The 26,857-nt window shown below is 36.8% G+C and overlaps 3 protein-coding genes across 9 annotated transcripts; 2 read left to right on the top strand and 1 right to left on the bottom strand.

Moving 5' to 3' along the window:
• Positions 1–950: 950 nt before the first annotated feature.
• Positions 951–14,216, top strand: LOC113711514 (uncharacterized). Of its 7 annotated transcripts, XM_072067576.1 has the most exons (16): positions 1,048–1,160; positions 6,661–6,701; positions 7,983–8,109; positions 8,195–8,229; positions 8,328–8,406; positions 8,540–8,618; positions 9,440–9,523; positions 9,602–9,771; positions 10,059–10,115; positions 10,765–10,924; positions 11,113–11,293; positions 12,287–12,400; positions 12,947–13,072; positions 13,250–13,301; positions 13,827–14,012; positions 14,170–14,216. In XM_072067576.1, the coding sequence occupies exons 3-15, from the start codon at positions 8,014–8,016 to the stop codon at positions 13,977–13,979; spliced, it is 1,386 nt and encodes a 461-aa protein (XP_071923677.1). In that variant the 5' UTR covers positions 1,048–1,160; positions 6,661–6,701; positions 7,983–8,013; the 3' UTR covers positions 13,980–14,012; positions 14,170–14,216. The 7 variants fall into 7 exon arrangements, with proteins under 7 accessions (XP_071923678.1, XP_071923677.1, XP_071923676.1 ...); XM_072067575.1 differs by having other exon boundaries at positions 13,827–14,216; XM_072067578.1 differs by lacking the exon at positions 1,048–1,160 and adding an exon at positions 6,174–6,533 and having other exon boundaries at positions 13,827–14,216.
• Positions 14,217–19,817: 5,601 nt separating this feature from the next.
• On the top strand, positions 19,818–23,958 carry LOC113711049 (MADS-box protein defh21). Its single transcript, XM_027234189.2, has 8 exons — positions 19,818–19,901; positions 20,117–20,376; positions 21,513–21,594; positions 21,689–21,853; positions 22,056–22,097; positions 22,222–22,263; positions 22,542–22,779; positions 23,388–23,958. Exons 2-8 carry the CDS (start codon positions 20,189–20,191, stop codon positions 23,393–23,395), a joined length of 765 nt encoding a protein of 254 aa, XP_027089990.1. The 5' UTR covers positions 19,818–19,901; positions 20,117–20,188; the 3' UTR covers positions 23,396–23,958.
• Positions 23,959–24,064: 106 nt separating this feature from the next.
• On the bottom strand, positions 24,065–26,198 carry LOC113712966 (large ribosomal subunit protein eL15). The gene is made up of 4 exons (XM_027236645.2): positions 26,041–26,198; positions 25,776–25,942; positions 24,692–24,889; positions 24,065–24,526 (listed from the first exon to the last, which is right to left on the bottom strand). Exons 1-4 carry the CDS (start codon positions 26,042–26,044, stop codon positions 24,281–24,283), a joined length of 615 nt encoding a protein of 204 aa, XP_027092446.1. The 5' UTR covers positions 26,045–26,198; the 3' UTR covers positions 24,065–24,280.
• Between the last annotated feature and the right edge of the window lie 659 nt (positions 26,199–26,857).

Genomic DNA, 26,857 nt, shown 5'->3' with positions numbered 1-26,857 from the left:
TAATTAATTATTCATGGTGCAAAACGAATTTTGAAACCAATAATGCCAAAAAAGAAGAAGCTTACAAGAAGTTAGTGGCATGCATGAATGAAATTAAAATAAAAAAAAAGGATAAAATGAAGTTTAGTTAGCTTTTCCACATTTTTAAATATTAGAATCTAACACAATACTGATCTAATTTGTATCTCATTTCGTCATGAAACAATATCCTTATTTAAAACTTAATGGACTATAGTGATTCAAACTCTAAACATTGGGGACGACAATGCAAAATTGTAATTGTTGACTAACGCTAATTTAATTTTGATTATTAGTCCTAAATGTGCTAAAACCAAAAACATTGAAAATCATATTTGTTTTGATACAAAGATTAGAGTCCAGTTTAGGGCACATACCAAACATCAAGGACTAAAATTGCATTTCTACCTTTCATTATCTGCCTACAAAAATCAATTTTACATATATTGAGTATACTTGGTGATCGTTTAATTGATTTTCAAATAAAAGTTTCCCAACTCTATGCTACGTTAGTGACTTACTGTTCTATCCCTAAATCCCTTTCTTATTAACTATTAATTAATCATCAATTTTTAACTATAAATTAATATCTTATAAAATCAATTTTAATATTTTTTTCTCGTTTGATTTAGATCTTGTATAAGTTAATTACAGAAAGTGGTTATAAAGAATAATCAGAATTAGTAAAAATTATATTTTTGATAGATTACTTATTTTATCTAATTTAGCTATTAAAAGAATTTGTAATCTAAAATAAAAAACAAACGAAAACATTAAAGAAACTGATTATATATTCTTAGTCAAATTTATAATCAAGTAATCAACCGACAACAAGCCTGTATCCTAGCAATGGAAGGGTAGCATCTACAGAATTTTGAATGACTACTTGCGCACCTTAGAACAATTGATTAACGACGAAATTGATCCCTTTTCAAGTTTAAATGGTCAAATACTCAATTCTCGGAAACTTTTAGACTATTTCGGCAATATACACTTGCTTTACTTCCCTTACTCCGACGTCGTTTTGCCTGGAGTTTTCTATCTTCGGTGACGACGTTTAAAACCATCGACCGACTCCTGTAAACGGAAGAATCTTCCAACAGATGACCATAAAAATTTCGCTAAACAATTCCGAATTCCAGGTTCGTTTAATTTGTTACGTCTGAAATGAATGAAGCTAGCTGGAATTATCCTGCTAGGAGTTTGTTATGCCACATCAGAGAGCGGGTTGGGTTAGTTACGCCATGTCAGCTATCTTGTTAATTAGTTAGTAACCAAAAATAGAAGGCTTGTGCAGAAAGGGAAAGTTTGCGCGGGAAGTCTGTTACGGAAATGGAAAGCTTGCTGGAATGGAAGTCGGTTAGCTGAAGTAGTATAAAGGAAGCGAGGGAAAGGGGAGAAAGTAGCCTGAAGTATTCTTTCTGATTGTATCCATTTCAATTCTCTGTTCTCTGTTTTCTCTGTAATAACAAATCTCTCTTACTCGAGTTGTCTTCTCCAAATTGCAACTCCTGTTTGAGAGAATTTCCCAGTGGTCTATACTATCCTCTGCATCAGTGGTATCAGAGCTGGGGACAGACCAGCTCGTATAACAATGGCGGAGGGTACTAGATCGCAGGATAACCGAAGGTTGGAGGAGAGCGTGAAGGCTATGATGAAGGAGCAGAAGGAGCAATTTGAGCAAGAGATGGCAGCCCTTAGGAATTTGGTGCTGGAATTGCACTCTCAAAGAGGACAATCCGCAAGGAGTTCGCCGTCTGAAAATGAGGTAACTCAGGGAAGGACGTACCAAGCCCCTACGCGCTTTTCTCGTCTGGAATTTCCCAGATTCCATGGGGAGGACTTTCAAGGGTGGTTGTTCAAGATCGAACAGTTCTTTGAGGTGGATGAGACACCAGTTCATGTGAGGGTGAAGATGGTTGCGATGAATCTGGAGGGGAAGGCTCTCCAATGGCATCAGATTTTCATGAGGTCACGTGTCACAAGAGACTTGCCTGCATGGGAAGACTATATCAAAGAGATGGCCTCCAGGTTCGGGGGATGTTTGTACGATGATCCAATGGGGGAATTAAAAGCCTTAAAACAAGAAGGAACTGTCTTGGAGTACCAAGAGCAGTTTGAAGATCTGCTAAATAGGGTGGATCTCCCTGAAGATTACGCAACCAGCTGCTTCCTCAGTGGTTTGAAGACTGAGATACAACTAGCTGTAAGGATGTTCATGCCAAAAACACTGCAACATGCCAGGACCCTAGCTAAGTTGGAAGAAGCCAAAATTTCAACTCAGCAAAAGAGGAGCGTGATTAAAAATAGTTTCCCTTCTGGTGTGGAGGACAGGTGGAGGAGAGAAAAGAATTCTGAAGGACCATGGAAGAGGGAGATCAACCTTGATCGAACTGGGAGGGTAGATGATAAGGGGTTACTACCCACTCCTAGCCAAGAAAGGGGTGAAAAGGCTCTTGAAGGCCACACCAGGAGACCATTCAAAAGGCTGACCTCCACTGAGATGGATGAAAAAAGAGCAAAGGGTCTCTGTTTCTGGTGCAATGAAAAGTATGGGTTTGGCCATAGGTGTAGGAACAGACAGCTATTTCGATTGGAAGTATGTGCAGAGGATGATGGTGAGGAACTGGAAGTAGAATCTGAGGGGGAGGGAGAGGCCTCACAGGGTAACTTAGCTCACATTTCTTTAAATGCTATGACTCTTACTGCTGTCCCTCAGTTTAGGACAATGCGGGTAACTGGTCATGTAGGGAAGGTTTCAGTGAATATCTTCATTGATTGTGGGAGTTCTCACAACTTTATTCATCCAGATTTAATTAACAAGCTGGGGCTGAGGGTGCAAGAAGTACCACCTCTTATGGTGGAAGTAGCCGATGGCAACAAAATCAACACTAACAAGTTGTGTCGTGACTTCGCTTGGAAAATGCAGAACCAGGCGTTCAAGGTGGATGCCATGGTGTTGCCTGTGGGAGGTTGTGAGTTGGTGCTGGGGGTGCAGTGGCTGTCCACCCTGGGAGATATAAAGTGGAACTTTGGTGAGCTGAAAATGGAATTTCTACAGGGGCAGAGGAAGATAGTGTTGCGAGGGAAGGGCCAACAGGCCATTCAGTTGGTAAGAAGAAGGGTCATGCAGAAGATCTTGCACAAACCGGAGCAGATTGCTTCGGCGCAACTATGCTTTATTGTACCTGTACAGGTAGCAGCAAGTGAACCAGCAAGCAGCTGTTGCCAGATAGAGGGGAATTCTCAGGTAGCTAATTCGACTCATAATCTTGAAGCAAGGGAATTGCAGGAGCTGATAATGCAGTTTGAGGACATCTTCCAAGAACCTTCTGAGCTTCCTCCACACCGAAGTCATGACCATCAGATTATTCTCAAGGAAGGGACACCACCAGTAAATGTAAGGCCTTACAGATACCCTGTCTTTCAAAAAAATGAGATTGAAAAACTAATTCAGGAAATGCTACAATCTGGAGTCATCAGGCACAGTACAAGTCCATTTTCTTCCCCAGTGGTGTTAGTCAAGAAGAAGGATGGAACGTGGAGGATGTGCATTGACTATAGGGAACTAAATGCGGCTACTGTGAAGGACAAATTTCCCATTCCAGTGGTGGAAGAACTGATTGATGAGTTGTTTGGATCTCATTTCTTTACCAAATTGGACCTCAGATCTGGGTATCATCAAATAAGAATGTGTGCTGAGGACATTGCCAAAACTGCCTTCAGAACCCATGAGGGGCATTATGAGTTTGTTGTAATGCCCTTCGGTCTGACTAATGCACCCTCCACTTTCCAAAGTTTGATGAATACTGTATTTAGGCCTTATTTGAGGAAGTTCATATTGGTCTTCTTTGATGACATACTTGTGTTTAGCTCAACCTGGTCTGATCACACCAGGCACTTGCAGATCACTTTTGACACATTAAGGCAGCATAGCTTAAGGGTGAAGAAAAGCAAGTGCTCTTTTGCTCAAACACAGGTGGCTTACTTGGGGCATGTCATCTCAGGAGCAGGAGTACAGGCAGACCCTCAAAAGGTACAAGCCATTCAACAATGGCCTATACCCTCTAACCTGAAGAAGTTAAGGGGCTTCTTGGGACTAGCAGGATACTATAGGAGGTTCATAAGGGACTTTGGGAAGCTGGCCAAACCTTTGACAGACTTGCTCAAGAAGAACAGTTTTGTGTGGACAGACCAGGCTACTGCAGCATTCGCAGCATTGAAGCTGGCTATGAGTTCCCCACCCCTGCTGGCTTTACCTGATTTTTCCCAGGTCTTTGAAGTAGAAACGGATGCCTCAGGTGATGGTATAGGGGCAGTCCTGAGTCAGAAGGGAAGACCCTTGGCTTTCTATAGCCAAGCTTTGGCCCCAAAGCATAAGGGTCTATCCGTATATGAAAGGGAAATGATAGCTATCGTGAGTGCAGTTCAAAAGTGGAGGCCTTATCTACTGGGCAGGCGCTTTATCATTAAGACTGACCACCAGAGCCTTAAATACATGATCGAGCAGAGGGTGTCCACGCCTATGCAACAGAAATGGGTAGCCAAACTTATGGGGTACGACTATGAGCTTCAATACAGGAAGGGAGTTGACAATGTGGCGGCGGATGCATTATCCAGGCTGCCTTCTGACAGTGCAGCAATATTAGCTCCCATCTCAGTCATTCGCTCAGCATTACTTACTGAGATTCAACAGAGTTGTGTTCAGGATCCCTTTTTGCAAGGCATTATACAACAGTTGCAGGATTCGACAAATGATTCTCAGCTGGTGCACTATTCCTACCAGAACCAGCAACTGAGGAGGAAAGGGAAGTTGGTAGTGGGAAATGATTCTGCCTTAAGGAAGAAGCTCATTCGATTGTGGCATGATACCCCCATTGGGGGGCATTCAGGGGTACAGGTGACATATAGAAAACTTAAGGAGCTGGTGTACTGGAGAAACATGCAGAGGGATGTCGAACACTACGTGGCTTCTTGTGATGTTTGTCAGAGGCATAAGGGGGAAAATGTGGCTTATCCAGGTCTGCTACAACCCCTAAGCATTCCAGAACGTGTGTGGTCTGACATATCCCTGGACTTTGTGGAAGGACTACCTCAATCTCATGGGAAGGATACTGTTCTTGTGGTGGTGGATAGGCTCAGCAAATACGCTCATTTCATTGCCCTCAAGCACCCCTACACGGCCCTCTCAGTGGCACAGGCATTCTTGGATAATATCTATAGGCTCCATGGCCTCCCTAAAACTATAGTTAGTGATAGGGATGCCATTTTCATTAGTCACTTCTGGAAAGAGTTGTTTCAGCTATTGAAGGTCCAATTGTGTTTATCTACTGCTTATCATCCTCAGTCAGATGGCCAGACTGAGGTTGTTAATCGCTGCTTGGAAACTTATCTGAGGTGCATGTGTAGTGATCACCCCAAGCAATGGTGCTTTTGGTTACCACTAGCAGAGTTCTGGTACAATACGAATTTTCACTCAGCAATCAGGCGCACTCCGTATGAAGTTCTCTATGGTCAGCCACCTCCCTTGCACATCCCTTACATGCCGGGCAGCTCATCTGTTGATAGTGTGGATAGGAGCCTGGCTGCCCGAGAGGCCACCCTTCATCTACTTAAGCACAACCTCCAAAAGGCTCAACATCGCATGAAGCAACAGGCTGATCAACACCGATCTGAGCGAATCTTTGAGCTAGGAGATTGGGTTTATGTTAAAATCCAACCATATAGGCAGCACTCACTCAGGACTCATTCGTGCCAAAAGCTGTCTCCACGATATTTCGGTCCTTTCCAGATTATTGCCAGGATTGGTTCCGTTGCCTACACAGTCCAACTTCCCCCGGATGTCAAGATACATCCCACTTTTCATGTTTCCCTTCTGAAGAAACATGTAGGGGATCATCCGGTGCAGCCACACATCCCTGTTCGTGTCACTGATCAGGGTCATCTGCTGGTGGAGCCAGTGGCTATTTTGGATAGGAGATTGGTTCGTAGGGGGCGAACAGCTGCGACACAGGTCTTGGTGCAATGGAGCAACAGTTTTCCAGAAGACGCGACGTGGGAGTACTGGTTTGATCTTCACCAGAAATATCCGCACTTCAGTTCTTGAGGACAAGAACTCTTTGGGGAGGGGAGTATTGTTACGTCTGAAATGAATGAAGCTAGCTGGAATTATCCTGCTAGGAGTTTGTTATGCCACATCAGAGAGCGGGTTGGGTTAGTTACGCCATGTCAGCTATCTTGTTAATTAGTTAGTAACCAAAAATAGAAGGCTTGTGCAGAAAGGGAAAGTTTGCGCGGGAAGTCTGTTACGGAAATGGAAAGCTTGCTGGAATGGAAGTCGGTTAGCTGAAGTAGTATAAAGGAAGCGAGGGAAAGGGGAGAAAGTAGCCTGAAGTATTCTTTCTGATTGTATCCATTTCAATTCTCTGTTCTCTGTTTTCTCTGTAATAACAAATCTCTCTTACTCGAGTTGTCTTCTCCAAATTGCAACTCCTGTTTGAGAGAATTTCCCAGTGGTCTATACTATCCTCTGCATCATAATTTTAGTGCAGATTTCAATGATTTTCTTAAATTACCTGTAATATGAATCTATGTATACTTAGCTAATATTGATGCAATTTTGTTATTAAATTTCGCATGCAGTGACTTGAGCTGGGAAATTCGAAATTGTTCTTACGGCTTTGGTAAATTTGCTACTTTTTTTTTTTGAATTTTGGGAAAATAGGAAGTAATTGGATATTACCAGATTTTGCTAGCTGGTTCAATTGAAAATAAGTGTTGTGTGGATTTCTTGTTTTCCTTTTTCTTTCGTGGGTATAGGTGGGGGTTTGTATTGAAAATCATAAATTTTAGAATGAAAAGATGATGTTAAATAACTTGGATAAAATCTTTATTTCCATTGAAACTCGATTAAATATTTACTAGTTCTACTTGCTCATGTCAGGCCTTGCTGGTTTAGACTCGGTAAGTTTTATTGATTTATTTAGTTTTGAAAAATATGATTGAACAATATTTTGGAAATTTTACCAAAGGTTATGTTATAGAAACTTGAAATTTAGGAAAATTTAAGAATATGTAAATGATAATGGTCCAAAAATTAGCTAGGTTATGAACAAGCTGTTAAGGGTTAAACAGGGAGTGTGTTATTAGGAATTTTAGTTAGTTTATCTGCATTGTGCAGTCAAATTAGTAAAGGGTTTTGGGAAAAAAGTATTTTTGAGTTCATAAAGGATCAAATGTTGTGCATTTTAGAGACTTAAAGATAGTTTGTCGTGGTTAAATGTACCTTCCATCTAAATCCTGTCACTGGATTGGCTTTAGATTGGCTTCTGTGCTTGCTATTCAGGTTGAAGCATAAGCGATTGGCACTAACGGTGTGCATTTTTTAGTTAATATTCTCTCTTAAAGTTCAGTTAGTCACAAAGATTGGCTGAAGAATGTAAATACTCTAGTGTTGATTAAAGTTTGACCTGTATATAATGCGAATGTGGGCTAAAAAGCTTCAGGAGACAATACAATGGACAGGTCATACAGGTAGTCTGGCAATTTTGAAACGTTTGATGATGTAAGGATAATATGATTTTCAATTTGTTGAAAATAGATCTAGAAGATATCTGTAACAACTTACTGATTCAGAATGAGATTATTGTAAGTTCTGAAGGTTTATGTGTAGCAGTAGAGCGGATGAGTTTTCAAGAGGAACGAAGAATGGACCAATTTCAAATTTCAGATGTGTGTGTGTATGTGTGTGTGTGTGTTTTTTTTTTGTTTTTAATTTTTTAACAATACCACCTATTGAAGTTCTTGGAAGGGGAAGGGATGGATTACGTAAATCAGAAAATGTGATTATCATGAAAACATATAGAGATTGCTCTTTCTGCCTCCTTTCCTGTACCTTTTTGTTTTGAATGTTTACTTGATATGCCTCTTAACTAAAATTCAAGGACTTTTGCATTTGACTTTAGTGAAGTGGGCTTGGAATAGCCGACCTCGAGGATGCAGACTTATCTGGAATTTAGCTCTTCTCAACTGCAAGCAGAAAATCAAAATGATATTGAAATTGCTGTTCAGAACGCTGTGCTACATGAGCAAGTATGTTCTCGTCTTAAGACAGGCATTGAAGTGACCATTCTTTTTCACTTTTTGATTAATCATATGGTTGCCTGTATTGTTCCAGGAAATTGCCACTCAACAAATTATACAGAGTCAGAGGTTTGTTTTGTTTTTATTTCATTTTTTACTTACCCTAGAAGCTGTGCAAATAGAGGTGGAAACATGATGAATAATTTCATGTTATTTTGTAAGTTCAGAGATGCAGGGTATGGAAATGGAACTTCGGAAGAGCAGAGAGACATTCTCTCAGGACGTCATGACCCAAATGCTATAAAGGTGTCTTAGGTCTTGAGTCTGCTATGTCTTTTCCATTCTTTTCCTTTCATTTATTTTGGCATTTCATGTGAATCACAGCCTTCTATATTCCATTTGGATGTTCTAAGGTTCATTTTGAACTCTGAATCTACAGGAGCATCTACTTAAAATGACTAATGAGCATCGTACTCAAATGGCTCTAAAGCGTGGAAAATCTACCTTAGCTGAGGAAGGTTGGTCCACTTGTCTATCTTAGTTGAGTCACTCACTTTTTTGGAATTAAACATGCAAATGTTCATTTTTCTGCTATCATGGTTGAAGGTTTTGCTAGTTAAATCGAGAGCTAATGAAGTGGTTTAGAATGCACATGATTTCTTAGACTTACAAACACATCAAATAGCGAGATCTTTCCTTCACATTGTTTTGCCACCAAGAATGTTTTATGACCCTTCTTTTTGGCATACTTAACCTTGCTAACATGGAGGCTCAGTTGAAGTCTAGAATGAAACTACGTTAAGGAATTCAGATAAAACTACTTTAATGAATTGAAACTACTTTAAGGAATTCAGATAAAAAAGACTTGAGGATAAAGTTGATTGAAGTGCATCTAATTCTTCCACATTTGTTATTGTATGATCCCTTAGCTATGTTTTCCACCTTATAAAGGTTACACTCATGATTTTGTACCATAGAACGATTTATTTTAATACTGCAATTATTTGCTCTGTTTTTCCTTTCAACTGCATGAGGTCATTTTGTTCCTTTTTTTCTATGTAAATATTAATTTTGATTTTTTAAGGTGTTTTTATCTAGTTACTTGGTTTACTTGAGAGATTAATTATAATTTATTTACATTACGTACGCTGCCCTCTCCTCTGCCTTCGGGTGTGGTAAGCAATGTAAGAGGAAGACAAAATTTTTTCCTTAAAAGTATCAAAATGCCAGTTTTTATTACAGTCAGATATTCTTGAGTTAAAAGAAAGGGTTGACTATTAGAAAATGCAATTTAGCAAAATTTGGGTGAACAGCTAATGAATGTTGATCTTTGTGTTAGGTAACTTGGAAATTGGAAATGGATACGGTGTTCCGGGTGGAGGTGCTTATCATGTTACTTCAAAGGCCAATATCACTGCCACCGGTAAAATTATCTTCCTTGGTCATTAATTTTTATCTTATGAAGCTGGTCAAAGTCTAATATCCGTGTATGCATCTGAAGTCAATAATGTTGATGATCATCAAACAAGCCAAAGAAATACAGAGCATGGTGCTGAATCCAGGTTGAAGCCTGTGGGTAAGGAGTTGCCTGAATACCTCAAGCAGAAATTGAGAGCCAGAGGCATATTGAAAGATGATCCAAAAATTAATAATCAAGCCCTACCTGATAATGCAAGTGCATCTTCCCCTCGTCTTTTTTTTTTCTTTTTCTTTTTTTTTTTGGATATGTACACCTTGTAAGATGTAACATGCTCTTATGGAAGCGATAAATCTTGAGGATGCAACAATAACATTTGTTAATAGTTTTGCCATTAAGTGATATACCTGTCATATGTGTCTATATATCTTTTTGTATGGTTCTCTCAAAGGTGTCAAATGAGTTTTCTTATCTTGGTACATTTGGTTTTACCTTTTATTTGCTCGTCCAGTTAAATGTTCCTTTGTACTTTTCTTTCTAGAGTACAGAAGCTGCGTCATCTCAGAACATGGCAATTGGGAAGCTTCCTCCAGGATGGGTGAGCATTAATTCCTTTTCCCGATTTTTTTTAATTCTTTTTCTTAATGTATTTCTGAGTAATTTCTATATGCATCCCTGATTTTTGGATTGAATGAAATTGGATTTTAATGGATGATGGAGGATGACATACAGTTAAACAGCTGTTCTATGTGGTTATGTTATGTTCTTTGTAACTAAGAACCAGCTATTTTACATGGGGAATAATGTCAGGAAACATGGCCTAAACATATGCTTAATGTCTGTAACAAAATGGTTCGTCTTAAGTCATTTTGGTAAAACAAGGACTGAGAATGATCCAACTGACAATATAGTCTCCACTGGTTTAGAATAGAAAAGTATTTTCTGGCTTCACATTGCCCTAATTGTTTGTAAATACCCATCCCAACTCTCTTGGAGTTGGGCAAAGTTCAAACTAGGAAATTTGAAAGGTTACTTGAGTGGAAGTCTGCTTGGGAGGCCAATACTGTAAAGTCTTTCCCATTGATTATCTCTTCTTAAATGAAACTCAGTTCATCATTTGAGGTTTCTTTAAAATTCTTAGGAACTCCTCATGCAGTTCATACAAAGTTATGCTCTGTTTCTCCCTACTAAATTAAGATATATTCCATTTTCTTATTTGATGTTTAACTTAGTGAAATATCCATCAGATTGAGGCAAGGGATCCTGCAAGTGGCTCTTTATATTATTATAATGAAAATTCTGGGACAAGTCAGTGGGAAAGACCAACCGATGCTGCACCCATGTTTCCAGCAGCATCACATTCAGAACTTCCAGAAGATTGGCAAGAGGCGGTGGATGAAACGACTGGTATGGTCTATGTGATGGCTGCTCACCTGTAGATTCCTCTTTTGGTTACATTAGTTTCGGGATGATTCTTCTCAAATTATGCTGAAGTTCTAATAGTTTTAGTTTTCACTTAGGTAATGCTTACTGGAACCTTTGAGGATGACATAACACTCTCACTTATCCTTTTCATGATTCATGTGTCTTCACAGGTCAAACTTATTATTACAACAGGATGACCAATGCATCACAGTGGGAGCGCCCAGGAACATCACCTAAAATCTCCTCTCATCCTCAGGATGATAAATCATCCATATCAAATAAATGCATGGGATGTGGTGGATGGGGTGTAGGCCTCGTACAGACATGGGGTTATTGCAATCATTGCACTCGGTATGGCTATTGGTTGAGCTCATTGTTTTTTTGTTGTACTGCTACTTACATAATTTGTTTTAGGTGATGTAAATGTTTGACAGAAGAAAATGACTAATATTAGGTTCTGTTTCTGTTTAATATTTGTAATGTTCCTTTCCTTTGTTGCTTTATTTAATTTTTACACTCGTGTATTTGAGTGTTACTACTTAAAAGGGCCTTTCATGCAGCTTCAATAGCTGGGGTGTTTTTTTTTTTTTTTGTCAATAGCTGGGGTGTTGAGACCCCATTAATTCAGGTTCTTTGATAGTAAAACTAATTGCATATATGGAGGGAAAAAAATTCAAATCTGTATGAGTGGCAAGCTTGTGACATGCCAAGTATACTAGACAGATTTTTGATAGTAAAATGTGCCCTTAAAAACAAGAAAAAAAATAAAAGGCAGGGGAGGATGGGATTTAAGAATCGGGAAAAGGGGAATGGGGAATTGGGAAAGGGGAATGTGCACTTCTTGAGTAGTGCCAAGAATTGGTTTCTTTTGTTAATGCTGTTTTCAAGTGTCCATTTATCATGTCTACCCTGCGATTAAAGACTTGAAATTTTTTTCATTGGTATTGGGTAGATATATTTGTTCTACAAATTGCTTCTGCTGATGCATAATACCCTTTTTTCATCCTATATTTCATATTCACTCACATCGCTTTCGTCATGTTCACGTTGTAATGAATTTGATGCCCTGGTGATTATGCATGATCCCCGAAAAAACTGAGTAAAGACAATATTTGTGGAAGGTTTTATTTGAAATATATTTCAGTAGGTGATCATAGATGGATGCTTATTCATTTGAAAATGCTAACTATAGATATGGCTCATGTGTGACAGTTGAGCTTCGGCTTTTCATAGAAGTCCACTACAGCTTTTTATGATTTTCTTTTCAACTAATGAAAATTATAGTGATTAGCTTCTTGCAAGTATTTTTCTGTTCTACAAATATAAACTGCTGTCTTTACTTAGGGTTCTGAATCTTCCTCAAAGCCAATACTTGTCGACACAGCCGGAAACCAGGCAGCATGGCTCCAATGCTGTGAAAACTGGAGAAATTTCGGACAAGGGATTTTCCAAGCCGAGGTAGGCTACTATATCTGGAAACTTGAATCACTGATCTGGAGATGATTGTAACTGTACCATCGACTTGTAATTGTTCACCTTGAAATTATGATTTTACGTTGCCATACAGGTACGGCACTTGAAATACTTTTGTTGCTTAATGTGTGTGCCATATAAGCAAACACACTTGTAGATTATTATAATCAAATGTCCTTGGTTAATTACTTTTAGGTAGTTAAAGCAGTGTTCTCCTTGGAATAGACTGCACAGGTGCATTGGAGGGTCTTAGGGCTTTGGAATTGGTTTTACTTGCTCATTTGCTTGGTCCAATAGGCATTTGTGAAAGGATATTTTGAATTAGAACAGTGATTTTGTCACATTTATATACCAATTTGTGGGAAGACACAAGGGTGGTGTTCTCATGCAAAAAATTGAATATGGGTGATGTTTCTGTAATTGACTCCATATTAAGCAGAGTATTCACCTGTCCACAGTTAGTTTAATATGAAACATGGAAAGTTGTTTAGAGTCCATCCCTGCAGAATTAACTGACCTTCTGGGTTGCAGGTCTAACATGAAACCACCAATGGGAAGAGGACATAAAAGAGATACTAGAAAACGTTCATATTCTGAGGATGATGAGTTGGATCCCATGGATCCAAGCTCGTATTCTGATGCTCCGCGTGGTGGTTGGTATGTTTTTTTCCTTGTTTAATTCAAGTAATTGACCCTGTAAACTCTTTCTCTGCTCTGTCTGTTCTTTCCTTCATGGACATTTCTCTGTTACTTATTATCTTACTAGTTAGTTTATTTAGACAAATCAAAACTTGCAAGAAGTTATTATCAACTTTAGTTATTGCTCCTATGCAGGGTTGTAGGCCTGAAAGGAGTGCAACCACGGGCTGCAGACACCACTGCCACGGTATACATTGTGTATTTAATTCCGGAAATTATATTTTTCATACTTGCATGCTTCTTTTATAGGGAAATAGTAGGTATTCCTGCTAAACAGTAGCCTGGCTTTTGACATGAATGACTTGTCCTTTGGTGGGATTGGAAATCAGATGGGTTGAGGTGGGAGGAAAAAAATTCCTAGATTTTGTTCATTCTTTTGTTAGAATGAAATTGTTAGTGTCATTTGGAAATATCTTGTCGTAAATGTTTAAAGGAATATACATATCTGATTTAGTAAGTATTTCTCTGATTGCTATAAGCGGTCCAGGATAAAGTAAGGTATTATTAGTACAACTGTAAGAATTGGTGCGGTCGAACTTGTGTGCGAGTATGTTTGTTTCATTTAGTCAGTTGCTTGTTTTCCTCACATCAATGGTAGGTAGTTATATTTGTCAGGTTTATACAGGCTCTCATGCAAAACTTCACAGCTCACCTGTTATTGTTTGTCTCTCGCTTCATTCCAATGAATTGTTTCTGGTACTTTTGAATTCAGGGTCCTCTCTTTCAGCAACGTCCTTACCCATCTCCTGGAGCAGTCCTGCGGAAAAATGCTGAAATTGCTTCACAAAAGAAGAAGCCTAATTCTAATTTCGCTCCTATATCTAAGAGAGGTGATGGAAGTGATGGACTCGGTGATGCTGACTGAACACGCTTGAGAATATCATGTGTTCTGGACTTGGTTTGTAGCTTGCCTCTTAATATAGTGTTTCTTTAATTTAGTATGTAAAAGGGACCACTTTAGCTTTGAACATTCGTGCCTACTTTCCTATCTTTTCAATGGAGGGGAGGGGTTATTTGAAGTTCTATGAAATGTGAGGATTTTGGAAATTTTGCAGAGAAACTTTTGAGACTACGTTGGCAACAATGCTAGGATGACAGAGCATTCTTGTGTATTCCAACCCAAAGTTTTATGAGAAATATGCTTCTGAGACAATACTCAACAAGCACTAAATTAGGTATCTTATTTATACAAAAGTTACTCAGGAAACTCATCACTCTGCCAAATAGCTATAGTCCATTATTCTAATTTTGACCATGTTTACAGCGGTAGTTGCACAGAGCAGGAGTGTGGGGACGAGAAGATATTGTATGCTCCACCTGGTGCATTAGTATCAATTGTGTGGTGAACCTGACCATATATTTTTTTTAAGTTGACAGTAGATAAGAAATGATCTACAACTATTGTTTGATTAGATTATTAGTACTAATGCAATATGTGCAGTAGTTTATCAGTGTCATTTCATTTAAACATAATAATTAACTATGTCTCCATAAAAGGTTAACTTCCCAAACGACGGCTCTAATATTGGAACAGAGGGCGTACAAACTTATTCATCAGTGCATTTGTGCCTTGCATTAATTCCACTCTTCGTAAGGTTGCATTGGTGTCTTGAATTGATTCCACCCTTCCTAAGTGAATCAGTAGAAAGTGATCCAAGGGAAGAATGGCTTTGTACAACGGGTCTCAAATTGGCACCCGATGGCCACTAGTGTTGGTGGTTGTTGTTGCTATTTCTTTTCCCTTTTTCTTTTTTGGGTAAACAAAATGCAAGTTAAATTAAAAAATTATTTGGAATGTGAAAGGTAATAAATTTGAATGAGTGTTTAAATGTTAATTAAGTTGTACTACTTATTACCTACCTACTAGGCGATGGTTAGAAAAATCCTTATTTGAATTGAGAAATTTAACAAAAAATTTGAAATTTATTCAAGTAGCTCGAGACGTCTGGATTATTTAAGGAGCATTTAAATTTACGATTCACCAGTTATCAAAATATATTTTAAACACTGTAATAAGGTGTGATTTACAAATTCAAATATCTCCTAAATAATCTATACAATTAGAGGAATTTGAACGACTTCAAATCCTTCAATCCAAATGCAACCTATATGACTTTGAATGATGAAAGTTTAAGGCTGGTGCCTAAAAATAACAGATCTAAAAGAACCTACAAATCCTTCTTATGTCTTAAAGATGTCCGAGTTTAGATTCTGCATAATAGATCTAAAGAACCTACAAATCTTTCCCATGTTTTATTTCTGGAAAAGGCACCCCATCCATTGATGTCGATGTTGAAATTTTGTCTTATGTGAGATGTTCTTGACACGAGAATAAAACCACTGTAGTAACAGTTTGTAAATTGCTTCACCAAAATTTCAAATGTCCATAGGCTATCTCTACCTATTATATAAGAAAAAAGCCAATTATATAAGAAAAAAGCCAAGTTACTATAGCACCCCATCTTTTTGACACATGTATGGCACATATTCTTGACAAGTGGATTCTTGGTCATTTTAGCTAAACTTTTCCTTCCCTTTTTTGATTCAATTGGGCCAAAATAATTAAAATATTTTTTCTCCTTCAGAAAATCAACCGTGTTGCTTCTTCTTCTTCTTGCGGCAAGTGCTGTTATTTTTTATTTTTTAAAACTAATCTAACTAAAATTGTTGCCATGTTCTTTTTTTTTTCATTGAGATGATTAGCTACTTCATATTTGCTCTATTCTTCGATCATAATGTTATAGTCAATTGGCATTTGTTTGTTAAATTTATAGGATGATGCTATTATTTGGTATTTTTCATGGATAAAAGGTGAAATATTAAAATATGTAAAAAGATTTTAGAATTCATTTTATACCAATGATCATTTTCTATGAAGAATAGAACAATAATTCTTTCTTTTCTTTTCTCCTCCCACGATTTGATTTCTTACTTCACATTTTTTTTTCTTTTTCTTTGTTTTTTGGTTACATTTTGTAATTATATATCTACAATTTTGTGTATTTTTTAAAGAGAAAAGATATATCATGTGATGCTTCCACCAAGATAAATCTAGCTAGGCATTCTTCTACCTCTGTGTTCTATAAGATTTTGTATATATTTAAACTAACGTTAATTTTTGTTTGTTTTTTAATTATTCAGGTTCTGTAGTATCAATTGGGTTGGCATATAAAAATTGTAGTTGGTGGTAGAAGTCACAATTAAAAATTGTTAGAAAATTCAATTTTGATTAGGAAGATGTTTTTGCAATAAAAAAAATGGTTCAATTCTAATTTGTATATGTAGATCTGGAAACGTAGCAATTCATATTTTTTATCTAACCTTGCTATTTATATTCTGGAGCTGCAGGATAATATTGTCACCTTTAAACGGGATTTAAATAAATAAAGAAAGAAAAATGTGAAACTTTAGAGTAAGTTATATTGATGTTGAAGATTGTGACATGTCTTAGTGGCTTTCTAAACTTTTTCTCATTATTAAAATACTGGAAGCATTATGACTGCTTTTGATTTAGTTACAACTAAGACTATGCTGCTAATTAATACATCAATGCACTTGTAGTGTATTGATTTTCTCTCTTTTTTGGGTATTATCATAATAATAGTTCAAAAATCTTTATTCAAATCACAATAAATAGGGGTATTAACTTCATAGATGGAATTTCTCTTCACAACAAATTTTGAGGGAAATTTTATTTATACTCCATATTTTATTAATTGTATATCCTACAATAAATAAAAACTATATGATAAAAATAATAGTGAAAATGTGATTAACAAAAATGAGAGTTCAAATAACATTTGTTAATTTTAATTGTTTTGAGGCCCAATTTTCTCCTATATTTCTATTGATTTATCATGTACCAGAATAATTTGATGTTATGTGTTTGACTAAATTTCTAGGGGGCCCAAGCTGTGCTTTGCACAGCTCAAGTACCTCTAGTATTCGTTATATCATTCTGTAACGGATTTTTCTACCAGGTGTCCATAGCATATTCATTAATACATTTAATATTCACCTAATCTAATATATTTATACACATACTAACAATTATTATCCTCTCTTGCATTTATATACTTCCTTATTTAATCTTACATACACTTCCTTATATTTATTTACTTTCCCTAATTAATCTCATATTTTTAAAAATGTGAAACCTAAAATATATTTTAATAGGACACTCGTTAGACAAACTGTCCTGTAACTCAATACAAAATCATTCTTGTGCTCAGTAGATGGAACCAGAAAATTTCTTTTGAGGGAGCAAACTTTGATTCAATTAAATCATTAGTATGTAGTTTAAAATATTTTTAATTTTTTCAATGGGAAAAAGTTAAATTCATAAAACTTTTAAGGATTGCTTTCTTTAAGAGTTTTTGTAAAAAATTGTAACGATTTTGATAGATGTGAGATAAAAAGGTGATTGAAAAATGTGTTCATGAAAATGTAAAAATTTTTCTGCAAAAAATCACAATCCAAGCAAGGAATAATTTTTCGAAGCTTGGGGCGGGGTCCTCCCCGCCGACCCCTAGTTCCGACCCTGCTTGTACTACGACCTGGTGTCTGTCAGGTTTTTCTTTCTAAAACTGGGGAGGAGTGGGTGACAATCTTTGTATTGGGAAGGATAAGAGCAATCAGAATTAACCCATAACTTAGTCATAACAAATTTAATCCAATGCTGAAGGATTTTTCTTCTAATGCTTCTAATATGCACTCATGAGAAAGCTGATTGTTGGCGAATTATTATAGAAACTATTACAAATCTCTTGGAAATTAGTGTTCTAAAACAACAAATTGCAATTAATACATGTGGGGAATCTTGCTTATCAAACTATTTAAGAAGGCCTGGAAATGCCATGTGAAACTGAAAGTGGTCCTTGTGGAGTGGTTAGGAGGAGGATGGAAAAGGACTCAAAATTCCTATCTAGATGGCAGTTTCTCTTTTTGGGAAAAATCATGATCTCATTATTCAATCCCTGTCCACTAAAATTCTTTCTCTTGAATTGATCATGACTTAACATTTGGCTTGGCCCCCCAACTTTGTCATATCCCTATTCATGTCGAGCATGCAAGTGCATCCTCCCCAAGTCGAAACTCCTCCTGTCTATATCCATGTGGGATGCTAATAATTAACTTGTCAAAGAGAGTTGTTCAGTCTCCAAGGATTTGTAATCATGGTTAATTGTCTTATGATTAACAAGAAATTGTTGAGCTACTCTTGTGATATATAATTGTCATTCTTTTTTTTTTCTTTCTCTCTTTTATGAACTCACCATGCCTGCATTTTTATGGTGGGGAAAATTCATGTGGAAAGTAATACTTAAATAGAGTATTATTTGAAATATTATTTGGAATAATTACTGTAGTACTTTTTGTGATTTGATGTATATGAGATAAAAAGTAGTTAGGAATATAAAAAGGTGGATTGAGGAATGTGTTTATGACGCAAGCGAAATATTATTTAAAATAAATTTGCAATCCAAACACAGTCACTAAGCTAGTCCTTGGAGAGTAATTTGGAGTTCTTTTGTGTTGGTCAAAGAGTGATTGGAAAACATAGGAGTCGAATCACTTGGGCATTTTACAAAGATGCCAGAATTGGCACTTGTTGTTATGAAACAATATTGGTGGTTATATGTCAACAACGACATTTTTGTTAGAGGAGATTGCAACACAAGTTGCTGAATGAATTTGCAGCAAAAACTCCAAGAACATATAGAAATTTTACATTCATTATAGTTAGGCAAACAAATGAAACAATGAACATTTATTTTCTGATCTAGCTTGGACCACAGGATTCAATTGTGATGCAATTTAATGGATGCATAAGTTTTAAGCTATTTGATATTAGTGGTGTATGTTAAAGAAGTTTCATTTCTGTCAAACTATAGGCAACACATGTAAGTATGACTTTCTTTTAGCTTCAGCTTAGTATTTACCTGATCAAGCATCGATTAGTTATAATCTTGATTAATCATAAGATTTTTGTCTTCATTTTACAATTATGGGCTCCATATTATCCTATTGAAAACAATTCATATCATACCACAAATTTTGATTACCTAAATCATGGCGGTCCTCTTCTTCCTAGGAGTATTTTCAACAATGAATGGTAATCATTTTCTTCTTTTCCTTGATCATCAACTAAGAATTCAATGTCCGGATTGCATTGAGATGGTAAATAAAAAATGTAACAATCCTCAAAATGTAAATGAAAAAAAATGAAAGTAGCACATGGACTTATGCTACAAGTTTGCCATGCACCTCAAAAGGATTGGAACATAACCTAATTGTCCTTCCAATGCATTACAACTTTGCCAAACACTTCATGCATGTCAATTTTCGAATATAACTCTTCATCATTTTTTTTCTTTTTTGGGTACATTATAACTCTTCATAATTGTTTCTGCTATATATGTGTGTGTATAATTGTTTTTTATCACGTTCTAAAGACACAAATTGAGGGGAGGGGGGAGAAAGTAAAAGGAAGACCAAGATCAACATTTAATCCCTCGTGTCCTCACCAAATTGTGGTTTTGGGAAAAAATATGAGCTATGATCTAAAACTAGTATGTTTATATATCTACAAAAGTGGGTTTGCTTCTATTTCACGAGTCTACCAAAAACTTCAAAAAGATCCAACAAGAAAGCAAAAAAAAATAATAATAATAATACCTAGGTAAGTTCATTTTAGAAGATCAACCTTCTTTCTTATCAATATCTTCTCTCTCAACCATATCCCCTTCATCATCCATCTCCTGTTTGAGAATTATAGACAAATAACAAAGTAAGTCATCATTTTTGAACTTGTATATGTTTCCGATTAAGCTGAAATTTTCTTGATCTCCCAATCTTTTTCATCTTCAGCATAGTCTTTATTAAGACATAATTTACATTTTTTAACATCTAATTTGAACTATATGCATCCTTGTCATTCTCCAATTTCTTTTTGAGTCAATCCTTTTCATTATTTTGTTTTCCCTAATCCAGAAAATTCAACAGGTGAAGTGGGGTTTCTTTTTCAATAACTCCAATTAGAGGGAAGACAATATTACTCCCTAAAGATTGGCAAGGATGGGTAGAGGTAAAATAGAGCTGAAGAGGATTGAAAACAACACAAGCAGGCAAGTCACCTTCTCCAAGCGAAGATCTGGGCTGCTCAAGAAAACCCAAGAACTTTCAGTGCTTTGTGATGCTCAGATCGGCCTCATCATCTTTTCAAACAAAGGAAAGCTGTTTGAGTACTGCTCTAACCCCCTGAGGTGATCCCATGATATTTCTTGCATCTTTAGGCAATCCCTAGCTTTTTCTTTTTCTGTAGCTTAATTTTTCAGGTTTGCATGCAAGAAAACACCTTTTTGTTTTCCAAGCGGTCAAAACCTTCTTTTCTGGACATCTAATCTTCTTATTATTTCTTGGAGTTAAAGAATAATTTTTGTATGTATCAAAATATAATGCATGAACAAGGTAATTTGACCCCTATTTTTGGTGGTCTAAACTCTAAAACTGCTCTCTCCATGTGCAAAGATCTCAGCTTTTACTTATGTTGGAGTACATGCAACACATGCACCCCCTGCTCTTCTGCTTAATAATGATGGCTTTCATGCTTCTCCAACAAACACTACCAAAAGGGCTAAAAGAGACTAAGTTGAGAACCTTGACTGGTTTGACTAACATGTTTCCATCTTCTGGAAAAAGTTAGGGTTTTGTTATCAAGATATGAATTTTGGTTGGCCACTTCAATTCTTATACCTGATGAACATCTTAACACTATAATCTCACCAAGATGCATGATTAAACTATTTGTGATTTGATAATTGAGAATAAATTACTTTGCTTTTGTACTAAATCCTTCAAACTATACATCATTCTTGGGAAAACACTTCGAAAATTTGACCAAAAATTTAACTCTTATTTTGTTTTTCGCATGCTGGAAGATGCACTTAACATACTAAGATAAATTTTCTTGAGATTTTTCTTTTCTTTCTTGTTTTCATGGAAAGCAATTCATTTTTTTTCACTTCATTTTAGGCTAAAATTCGGAAACAGAAATATTCCCATTTTCTTGGATAAATTTTTTTTTTTTTGTGTTCCTGGGTAAAGTTTTTCTGCTTGTATAGCTTATGGCCAGTTTTATTTTGTGTGTTAATATTTTCTCTTGGGGGTGGGTTTAGTGTCAGCAGGATCAGAAAGACCAGTTCATTTTGATTTACTTTACTTATGTCGGGTATAAAATCAGCCAAATATTAGAAATAATGCTATCAAAAATTTCAAATGGAAATATAAAATTCAAATCTTTAGTCTACTGCAAACTCTTTCTAGGATCTAGATATGCAAAATGCATTGGATTGATAACACATTTCCAGGAATGACTTGGAACACTTGTTATATTGCTCAGTATGGACCAAATCATAGAAAGGTACTTGAAGACTAAAGGAACATCCATTCCAGACCACGAAGACCTTGCAAAATCACACAATGTAAGTAGTATATCATGCTTTTTGCTTTGTGCTGCTCCTCAAATCTCAGTAGCCCTCCATGATGATCCTATTCCTTTGGCCTTACAACTTGCAGGAAAGGGTTTTTGGTGAGCTGAAAAGGATGAAAAGTGAGACCCTTAATCTTCAGTTAAGCCTCCAGCGCTACAAAGGTGATGACTTGAGTTCTGCTCACTATGATGAGCTCAATCAACTCGAGCAGCAGCTTGAACTCTCCGTGACCAAAGTCCGAGCAAGAAAGGTATTTTTCTTTCTTCAATTTTCATAATACATAAATAAGGAATCTTGATTTTCTTGTTCAAATTTCCATCTTCATTTTCTTATTATGATATCATGCACTCTTTGCATAGTTTTCTATTCTTGTTGTTGTGCTGTTTAACTGCTATTAGATGGAGGCAAATCACTATAGAACTTACAGCAGCCAATATTATCCACTTTTGCAGTTTGAACTCTTAGATCAGCAACTGGAGAATCTGAAGCGAACGGTAATAGATGTGGCATTCTAATCCTACTTCTCTCAATGTTTCTTTCTTTTATCAGTTTCAGCAACAATGTATGCGTTTAGGAACCAGCCCTGAATTAAATCCCTCTTTCTTTTCGATTTTTTAGGAAAAGCTTCTGGAGAAAGAAAACCAAGAAATGTGCACTTGGGTAAGTTTTTGATACAGATGGAAGCCTACCGTCACTAAAATGCTACCTGCTTATCTGAATGATCATCAGTCCTATAAAATGTTTAACATCAGTTCTTTTCTTCGAGAAATTTTCATCAAAATTAATTAATTCTATTTTATCATGATGGCTTTTGATCAATAGTCTATACAAAGTTTCACATCTCAATTTTCAATTAAGAAATTAATTAAATCTTAGTAGGAACACCTGTTTCATTCTTGGACAATTTTTGCTTCATTAAACAAGTGTTTCTTGAGCAGTTGATGAGTAATTACTATCAGAAGCAACGTGTGGAACTAGAGCATAGCCATCAACAGGCAATGACTGAATTGAAGCTAGTAGGACAGCATGCTATACTGGATCAATTCCCATTTTCTGGAGAAGAGCAGCCAAGTGAAGTGCTTCAACTTGCTAACCTACCTCTAAACATTCACCAATATCGCCTCCAGCCTATTCAGCCTAATCTCCAGGATTATGGTCAACCAGGCTGCAGCTATGGTACCCATCGCCGCCATCATCCATACACAAAAGTTCATGTTTTAACTTAAGATTGCGTCTAGATTATATGTTAGATGGATTACTATTTACAGTTGAAAGGGATAATATCTGGGGCGTAATACTCCTGTTTGCTTATCACTAATAACTTACCTGCTGCGTTACATTTTTACTAGGATGTTTAGCATTATGTTGTAGTGTGACAGAAATGCCTGAGTAGCCATACTGTCAATTATATAGGGTATGCGTCTCTCTTCCAAAGAATTTTGCTATCATTTTTGGCAGATTATTCATAGCAACTTCATGGCAAACTTGTCATGGATGATGGGATATATCAGTCAAATATAACTTTTGTTGAAAAAATTGTCTTTGGCGTCTTAAATAGAAGTTAAAACTGACTAATAGCCTCTATTTTGACACTCTGATAACTTGTTCTTGACTGCCATGCTATTTTTGCAATTTGCGGTTCATTATGAAGCTGGCCAAAAGTCATGAAGAATTCTTAATTATACGTTATTTACAGTCTGAAATTAGTCAATCGTTCTAAACGGAGTATTAAATCTGTATAGTTGTCGATGAGACAAGTCTTACTGGTGCTTCATCCTTTTCAGGAAACTAGCTATGGCTTCCTCAACTCCTCTGTCGAAGCTCCCAAAGAAGTGGAAAGTTGTGGATAAATCAGTAGTAGTTCTGAGTTTGTGTTTTATACTAGAGCAAATGTGCATTTTACTTGCTCATGGATGTCCTGGATTCCTAGTGTGTTTGAGGTATATAATATATCAATTAGACTTGATTCACAGGTTATGCACAAATTATAGGGTGCTTATAATTACCAAGACATTATGATGTGCTGCTTTTACTTCTCTGAATTCCTCTTCATATTAGGACTTGTGAAAACCAAGATTTCTATCCATCTTGCTGTCCATTCCGCTTTCTACATCCCAGATTTGTCACTTGAACTGTTGAACATCAAGTTCGGCTGTGTACTAGTGATGCAAAAGAACTTTTCAGACAGAAGTCAGCGAGGAAAATAGATTTTTACTTAAAATTTAAGTTTGCTTTCTATCCTAGTTAGCTTAGATTATATGAATCCCCTAAAAATTCGTACGCAATACACTTCATTGCGTTCTATCCCCTAAAAATTCCAGCTACTGGATGTTGTGCACGACTGAGCTGGAATAGGTCATAACATATTCCTACAGAACCTCATTAAAAACGCTGACACTAAAACAGAAGATACCATTCAAAACTAACTTGCTCTATCAGAAAGGTCAATTTAAGAAAAGAATTCAGCCACAAAGGCTCAAAATAGGCCTGAAGAACTTAAAACCATCAATATGCAAGAGAAGTATATTTTAAAACGTCAGCCATAACAAAATTGTGATCTTTCCCAAGGTGCTAAACATAACAACTCAACATTCCGGTCTCGGACAAACTTATAAGCATGTTCAGCAAACAATTGCTGACCAGAATTAGGGAACACACCAAGAAAACACAACTAAGATTAGCGATAACGACGAAGGGAGAGAGTCTGGTTTCTCTTCCAAGTAGCCCTTCTTGATGGTCGTGCTTTGTGGTGCAAGTGCCCCTTTCCACGAAGACCCCTGTATTTCTTCCCTGCTGAAGTAAGTCCACGAAGTTCTCTGTGCTTGTGGACTGGCTGGCACAACCAGTTGATCCTAGGGTCATTGCGGATGGCAGCATGGGCAGGATCAACCAAGATTACCTCATAGTATTTGTAGGTAGAGTCCTGCATTTGAGAGTGCAAGGCATGGAAAATTTTAAGCATTATCTTCATATTCTTAAGAAAAATGATCTGACAAGTCTACTTCAATTACCCATACACATCAAATTCAATGAAGTCCTAATAGACAGTATTCTTGATTGAATTAATGAACAAACTCTCAGGACACACCTCATTGATCCAATAAGAATTGAGAACCCTGAGACCACCCAGTTTCCTTCCAGCTCGCTCCTCTGCAACTGAGCGCTTGCTTCTCTGAAACTTCAGCTGAGTAACACCCTGGTTTGTGGGTTTCCCATATACAATACCCTTGGGAACTGGCCTCTTCCTTCCACCGCGTCTCACCCGTACACGGTAAACCACATAACCCTGAAAAGTAAAATCAATCACTTACTGCATATTAAAAGTTGGGAACTGAAACCCTTAACAAATTGAGTGAGTAATGACAGTGAGCACAACAGAAGAAATATATGAGCACATCACAATTTCGTCTATCATTCAAAATCATCAAGATCATTTCCACACATCACACAATTCATATAACCCAAAATTGCTACTTTAAGGAATTTTACCCCCAAAAGAGATGAATCTACAGTCACATTGTACCAAGCAAAAAAGAAGGAAAATAAAAGAAATGCAAAGCATCAAGGTAGTAGGATTAGATATATTCTCAAACAGATCAGCTTTTGTAGTAGTTCCAGTCTATCAATCTACTTGAACTAAAATAATGCAATGTGCTCGGTAAGGAGATGTCAACTGTAGAGATTCCTTTCTCGAAAGTATCCCACAAAAATTAACCACATTCTATATACAGTCGTAATATCATATAGCTACAGCCATTTATGCAATTCCAAAAAGCTGTACCAATTACAATATCATCCTTTAGGTCCTACAAGTAAGCCTTCAAATTCTTAAAACACTAATCGAACTTTAAAGAAAAAACATAGATTATCACTTGAGCCAAGAAATGGTGCAAGCAAAATTGCAAATGAGCATCTTATAATCTTTCAATTAAATCCCCACAAAATAATGGTTAAGCAAATAATTACGCACAAAATCCAACGAAAAATCATAATTAGCCAACCATTTCCAAACATCTTGTAACATAAGTAGTAATAAAGTCTATCAAGATCCCTAAACAATCAAAATCAGCTGCATTAGTACAAAATCAAAACAACAATTGCAAACTAAAATCCTAAAAACAAAAAATTCACATCACAGAAACTGAAAAAAAAAAAAGGACTATTCCACGGACCTGCTTGGCCTTGTACCCGAGGCGGCGGGCCTTGTCGGGTCGGGTAGGCCTGGTAACCCGGACAATGGAAGGAAGCTGACGATACTCCCAGCAACGAACCCTCAGCAGAAACCTCATCACATCCGATTGCTTCTTCCTCCATAGCTCCGAAACGTAGGTATAAGCCCCTGATTTTACACAGAAATATTTATTAATTAATCAGAAATAATCCCGAAAATGGACGATTTGTTGAATGCAAGAGAGAAATGGTGAAACGGCGCCGTACCCATGGTTGCGTTGATGGTGGAGACGGATCTCTCTCCCTCTAGGGTTTTAGGGCTTCCACTGAGGAGCTGCCGAGAATGAGAGCATTTATATGGTTATGTGAAGAAATGGGCCAAAATGGACTGTAAGTGGACTTTTATGATTTATTGGTCGTGAGTTTGTGATGTGATCTTCAATGAGCCAGCCCAACATTCTTAGATGATCTCACTTTTTAATGTCCAACTTCGGAAACCCTTAGGAGTCTATTTGGATCCATCAGTTTTTGCTAGCTTTTAATAGATGGATTGCACTTTAAAAAAAAAATGTTTTTGTTTGTAAAGTCTACAGTAATAACTCCAAAAATAATTCTCAAAAAAACTCCAAAATATATACACAATTTCAAATACAATTTACAAAAATATTTTAAAAAATTCTATCACATTTTGTTTCCATCCATCACATACTACCTCATCCACCATTGCCACCACTCCTCTCCTTCTCCCTCCTCCATTGTCACTACCACTATCGCCTCTCCCTCTCCCTCTTCATCCCCCTCCTTCCTTCTCCTCCCCTGTCCCCTCCCCTTCCCTACCTTTCCCCAGTTTATTATGTAAAAGTTTTTCACAAATACTATTATAGTAAATCTTTTGATGAATACCCCCATAAACATATAATTCATATGGAGCCAAAAATTTTCTAATTTTGTCTATAGTAACCTCGAAGAGCCCACAAAATTTTCAAAGTACACATCCCATAATACCCAAAAATATACATCCATTCCTCTTTTCTATCACTACCCTCCTTTCTCAACCCTCCTACCTCAGTTTGTCACCCTCGCC

The sequence above is a fragment of the Coffea arabica genome, chromosome 10e, assembly GCF_036785885.1.
Source record: "Coffea arabica cultivar ET-39 chromosome 10e, Coffea Arabica ET-39 HiFi, whole genome shotgun sequence".
Classification (NCBI taxonomy): Eukaryota; Viridiplantae; Streptophyta; class Magnoliopsida; order Gentianales; family Rubiaceae; genus Coffea; species Coffea arabica.
This window is presented reverse-complemented; position numbering and strand designations above follow the sequence as displayed.